Source organism: Eurypyga helias, unplaced genomic scaffold (assembly GCF_000690775.1).
Source record: "Eurypyga helias isolate BGI_N326 unplaced genomic scaffold, ASM69077v1 scaffold11598, whole genome shotgun sequence".
Taxonomy (NCBI): Eukaryota; Metazoa; Chordata; class Aves; order Eurypygiformes; family Eurypygidae; genus Eurypyga; species Eurypyga helias.
In genome coordinates, this window is record NW_010267577.1 from 4,611 (window position 1) to 10,023 (window position 5,413).

Here is a 5,413-nt window from a genome sequence, read left to right on the forward strand (position 1 = left end):
GGCTTCTGAGGGAAGAAAGTCACCTGAGCTACGTTCCACAGGCCTGGGAGAAGATGTCTCCTCCCCAGACATGTCTGCTCCCCTCTGCAGGAGCTCTGCGGACAGTTAACCCGGAGAACTGGTCTGTTCCCTGACGTGAAGAGCCCAGCCTCCCCCGGGCCTCTCCTCTGCGCAGGAGTAAGGTGAATCCACTCCAACTTCCCTAAAACGTTCCAAATGCGTGTCAGGGTGACGTGGCGAGAGGGAGGAAAACCACTTGTGCCGGTCTCCACATGCACTGTCTACGCGGGTTTTAACGCCCCCACAGCTGGCAAAACATGAGAACAAGGTCAGTGCTGACCAGCTGACGGGAAAGAACCGAGTTCTGTGCCTTCGGAATTCGCCTCTTCCCTCCTGGTCAGGCTCCTGCAGCACCGAGTCCGCTCGTGGCGCAGGATTTTGCTCATGGCTTTCCTGTATTGGCGTGACATGACGTTGTAAAGTATGGGGTTTATCGAGGCCCCGAGGTAGAAGAGCAGCATGGCGATGAGGTTGAAGTACTGCGTGAGGTCGTACAGGATGACGTCACTCTGGGCGAAGAGGATTCGGCCGACGTGGAATGGGAGCCAGCACAGCACGAAGGCCAAGACTACGGCGGCTGGGGAGGAAGAGAGCACGCTCAGTCGTCTCCAGCGGAGCTGGTTCTGCCTCTTTAAACTCCTTAAGGCCCAAGACGTGAGCTCGCTAAGTTTAACCCCACAGAGATCAGACCTGCCTGGCCCAGCTGCTTTGTGCCATGGTTACTCGTCCTCGCAAGGACTTTAGGTTGCACGCAAACTAATTGTTTGCAATTAAAGCAGGGCGCTCTACACCCCTGCTGCCCAGTGGAGATAAAGGAATCGAATCGGGCAGAGGCAAAGCAGCCTGTACTTAAAGCCAGGGCTACTGCCCACTCTTGGCCTGAAAATCCGAGTGGCCATTAGCATCCTGTGGCAGGTATCGGAGGGGAAGGACCAGGGATGTGGCAGGGGGCTCTCTGGGCAGCAGAGGGGAGGCAAAGGGGAGCCAGCTGGACCAGGAGGCACTGAGGAAGGGGATGGGAAAACAGAGCGTGCAATAAGCAAATAAAACCTGTCTGGAACTGGTGGGTGGGTAGCTGCGGTACGTTTTACTGACAGTACCTCCTGCTGCTGCTTCCCTGGGCACAAGGATTTTGGGGAGTGGGCGTGGGAGGGAGTGGCTGGGGAGGAGAGGAGGAGACCCAAACCCTCCTGGTTCCAGCGTCTGCCCTGAGACCCAGGTAGCAGCTGGCACAGGACAAAGATTGCATTCACGTAAGCCCAGACGGGTGAGTTGTTGCCATCGTGGGCAAAGCCACAGTTGCTAAGCTTGAGAAATTTTGCCTGGGAAATGGCTTAAAATCCTTTACTCGCCCAGCAGAGGAAGTGCCTGGTCTGGTTTCAAGCCACAGAACTTTCCAATTTCTTTAAACTCGAAATTTAAGGGTCAAAGATAGGGGAGCGGGGAGGGGAAGCAACAAAACAGTGGCACTGGGGACACGAGGCATATCATCTCAAAACAACCAAAAGCCACGCTGAGCTGGTTCCCCACCAGGCAATAAGATCCCCAGCCTGAACAGCATGCAGTCGGGGACTCCCCTTCTTACCAGAGAGAGCCAGGAACACGAATTAAGTGTAAATCCACTGATTTTAAATCTGTGTAACCCTGTGTGTTTTGTCCCTCCTCTCCATCACTCCCCACGTTGCTGGATGCCCCGTGGGAGTGATTAGGAAGCTCTGCAGATTGGGTTTCTAAAATACCCTTACCCAGCATTTTGACAGTCTGCACGTGGCACCTTTTCCTGCCAGCAGCCCGGCAGCCCGGCAGCCGCTGCCCGCTCCGCCCGAGCGCTTCCTGCAGATGAGTCCGTAGAGCAGAGTCAAGCAGAGCACTGGCAGGAAGAAATAAACGGTGGAGACCCAGGTCATCGTCTCGAGCAGCCCGGTGCGGGCCACGCGCTCCATGGACCTGCACTCCCGGCTCTCCTGGGGCAGGCTCCCGTTGGGGTGTTCCACCCCGAAGAGGAAGAGGATGGGGCCGGCGGTCAGGAGGGAGCAGCCCCACAGGGCCAAGATGACCCGTTTCACCCGGCACTTGGTGATGGTCGCTTTGGCTTGCAGGGGGAAGCAGATGGCGAAGTATCTCTCCACGCTCACTGTGGTGATGTGCAAGATGGTGCAGTACGTGCACGTTTCGCTCATGTAAATGAAGAACTTGCAGAGAAAATCCCCAAAGATGTAGGGCTTGTACTTCCAAAGGCGGTAGAGGTCGGAAGGCAGGCCAAGGAAGATCAGCGTGTCCGACAGTGCCATGCTGGACAGGTACATGTTCAGTGTCGTCCTCATCTCCTGCGAGCGTCTGAAAATGACTATCGTTATCAAATTCCCAGAGACTCCCAAGAAAAACAGGACGATGGAAATTATAGTCACGGGCACCAAAATATGGATGTCAAACAAAGAAAAAGACTGATCTTCAGGGGAGTCCGTGTCGTTCCTGAAATAGCTGTGATTCGAGGTGGAGCCCATGTCTCGTTTCCAAGCTGAGGGCAGGGCTGGCTTCGTCTCCCCCTTCGGCAGAAACCTCAGTCATGGTACGAGCGATCAGTCATGGTTCTAAGGGGGTGTCCAAGCCCCAGTGGCCTACACAACCGTTCTTACGTGATCAGTTAAAACATCAGAGCGAAGGAATGATTCACACGTCCAGCATTTGCCAGACACAACCTTTCAAAACTGACACTGACCGTTATAAAACAATATTTACCATGTAGATGTGCACTCCGAGCTTCGCAGCGTTTGGAAAAGGGTCGTTCTTTACATTTCCTTAATGTCTTGTGGATCCTACTAAGGGCGTAGAGCTGTGTCTGCAGCAGGGCTCCGGATCGATCGCAAAGGAGCTGCAAGGAGAGGCAGTCCCCCCGATGGCAGCCAGATGGGAACAGCCTCTTGGATGTGCTCAGGGACGTGCCAGATCCTTCCAGCGCTTGTGAGCGTCACGACTGGAAATCTTTAGGCTGAGAAGAGACCCGCCGAGGCCCCGCCGAGGAGCAGAGAGGCTGGCAGGCGGACACTGCGCCCGGCAGGCACGGGATGTTTCACCTGCAGGATGGCTTTCCTACCACGCCGTTGTGCCGGGAGGTTCCCCAGATGCCAGAGTTCCCTAGGACGCGGCACAGTTTCTGAGGATATCAGCTGGGGCTGCCTGACCTTTTGCGGCCGTTCCGTGGGCTGCCCATTCTGCGCTCATCCATCTTCCTCCACCTCCGCACCGGTAACGATGCTGAGCTAAACAGGCGCCCCCACGCCGCTTTTCTCCTTAGCCTGCAAAAAGCACCTGCAGTTACCAGGTAGGGTAGAACAGTTCCTTGATACTGAAAATTTAATTAGCCCATTTGGGTCAGTTACATAATTTTCCATCACTCTGTGTTTACTCAGGGCCTTTCCCACTTGAGCTCCTCCCCAGCATATGCCACCGAGGGAGAAATTTCTACTGACAGTGTTTTAATGACAATATTAGGCTAGGATGGGAAAGCCTTCATTTGAACATCAGTCTTCAAAATGAGACAGTCTGACACTTAGCCCTGATTTACTTTCCACTTCAGGAAAGATCAGAGGTGACGAGCTGGAAAGCACCAGGGCAAGGGGGGGAGGCGAGGGGAAAAGGGGCCACACAAGGGAAGTCTGAGGGAAGCGGGAGGTTAATGCACACAGCCAGAGAGAACACGGATGCTCAGCACCGGAGAGGCTGCGTACGCCACTCAGCTTGACAGCAGGATGTATCCGGCCACGGTCCTTGGAAATTCTGCCATCAAATGGGGTGCTGGCAGAAGTGAGCGTCTGCCCGCTACAAAATAAACCTCGTCTGTTCTCCTCAAAGCTCTGCTCTTTGCAGTTTTTCTTGTCTGAAGGACAAACCAGCATTTTGTAGAGCCAAATAGTGTGGGATTTGGGCTGGAAAGGTCAGTGCTGAAGACAGTCACTGCACTGTGTTGGCAGATCCCTGGTTGTAATGCCGGGGAGATTGCTGCTGCCATTGCCAAGGGCAGAAGTGCTGGCTGTGGGGGTTTTCTCAAGAGATTTTAGACACCTGAACACCTCAAAAAAAAGCAAAGCAGTCTGTGTGCCCAAGACTTTACCTCACCTTACCTCTACAAAATCTAAGAACTCCCCAGTACCTAACTCCACATTGGTGATTTCCACGGCGCGCCCTGAGTGGAGCCAAGCCCTGGCAGGCACGTGCTTGCATGGCGGAACAGTGTGCGGCTGTCGCCCCTGTTCCTTCCAGCAGATCTCTCCAGCCGGGAGACAGCTGCCTTTGATGAACCTCCCCGGTCTGCGGTGGCAGACGGAGTCAGCACTCGGCCTGGCCACGCCGTGACCCAGCTTCCTGTCTTCCAGTGCTGAAAGCAACCCCAGTGTCTGGGCAGAGATGAAGGGTGACCAGTCATCCATTTGGCCAACGTGCGGTGCCTGCAGACAGCGGAAGGCGGGCATTCACAGCACGGCTGCTGCCCCAGAGGGATGGCGCTGGGGACGAAGCTTTCGCAGCCAGGCTGAGCCGCTCCAGCTCAGCTGACCACGTGGAAGGCATTTGCGGCCTCGGGGGCAAATATCTCCCCTGTGGAAATGTTCTCCCGGTGCCTTCTCCTTGCCGCTGTTTTCCAGGCTGAAGTGCTGCGAGTAGCTGCAGCTCTGTCATGCTGCTCATCCTGGGAAGTCACCTCTGCGCAGCAGGGAAGGCAATCACAGCATGGACAGGAGTCCTGGAGGGCAGAAGAGTCTCTGGCTGCTCCTGGGGGTAAACCCAGAGCCCACCAGCAGCATGAAGCAGCTTTCTGGTTTACTGCATCCTGAATCAATAGCAGTGATGGCAGGTGGTGCCCAGCTTCAGCCTGATCCACAGCCTGCATCCCGTCTGAGGTGGGAGAGCTCCCTTCCCCCTCTTCCCTGCAACAAGGGAGAGAAGTGGATTTTGTTTGTTGTCTAAGGTCTGTCTGGAATTCATCCTCCGTTCCCTCCTCGCAGGATGTTTTTGTGTAACATACTATGACTCATGAAAGTCAAATGACTTGGACTACACCGCTACAGCGCTTCCAGCCAAAGAGCCGCAGCAGAGGCATCCTGGCCGCCTGCACCTCCAGCCCTGGCACGTGCTGGACGCGGGTTTTCCAGCTCCTCCAGACGCAGCCGAGCCTGGCACGGGTGCTCTCACCGCCAAACCTGCCGTATGGGGAGCCAGCTGTCAGCTCGGTACGTAGATGCAGAGGCCAAGACAGAGTGGAATGTTGCGTTTACATCGAGACAGGCTGAGTGTGCGGCTTCCAGGCGTTAAATGTCACCCCTGGTAGAGATGAGAAGCAGGGAGAGTCTCGCTCTGC

At 55.4% G+C, this 5,413-nt stretch overlaps 1 protein-coding gene across 1 annotated transcript in view; it reads right to left on the reverse strand.

Annotated features, from left to right (window-relative positions):
- The window catches only part of LOC104513964 (growth hormone secretagogue receptor type 1-like), a 2,743-nt gene extending 179 nt beyond the window's left edge, over positions 1-2,564 (reverse strand). The window contains 3 exon segments of the mRNA XM_010157475.1: positions 415-637; positions 1,806-1,842; positions 1,845-2,564. Coding sequence (XP_010155777.1) covers positions 415-637; positions 1,806-1,842; positions 1,845-2,564 — 980 coding nt within the window.
- Positions 2,565-5,413: the final 2,849 nt, after the last annotated feature.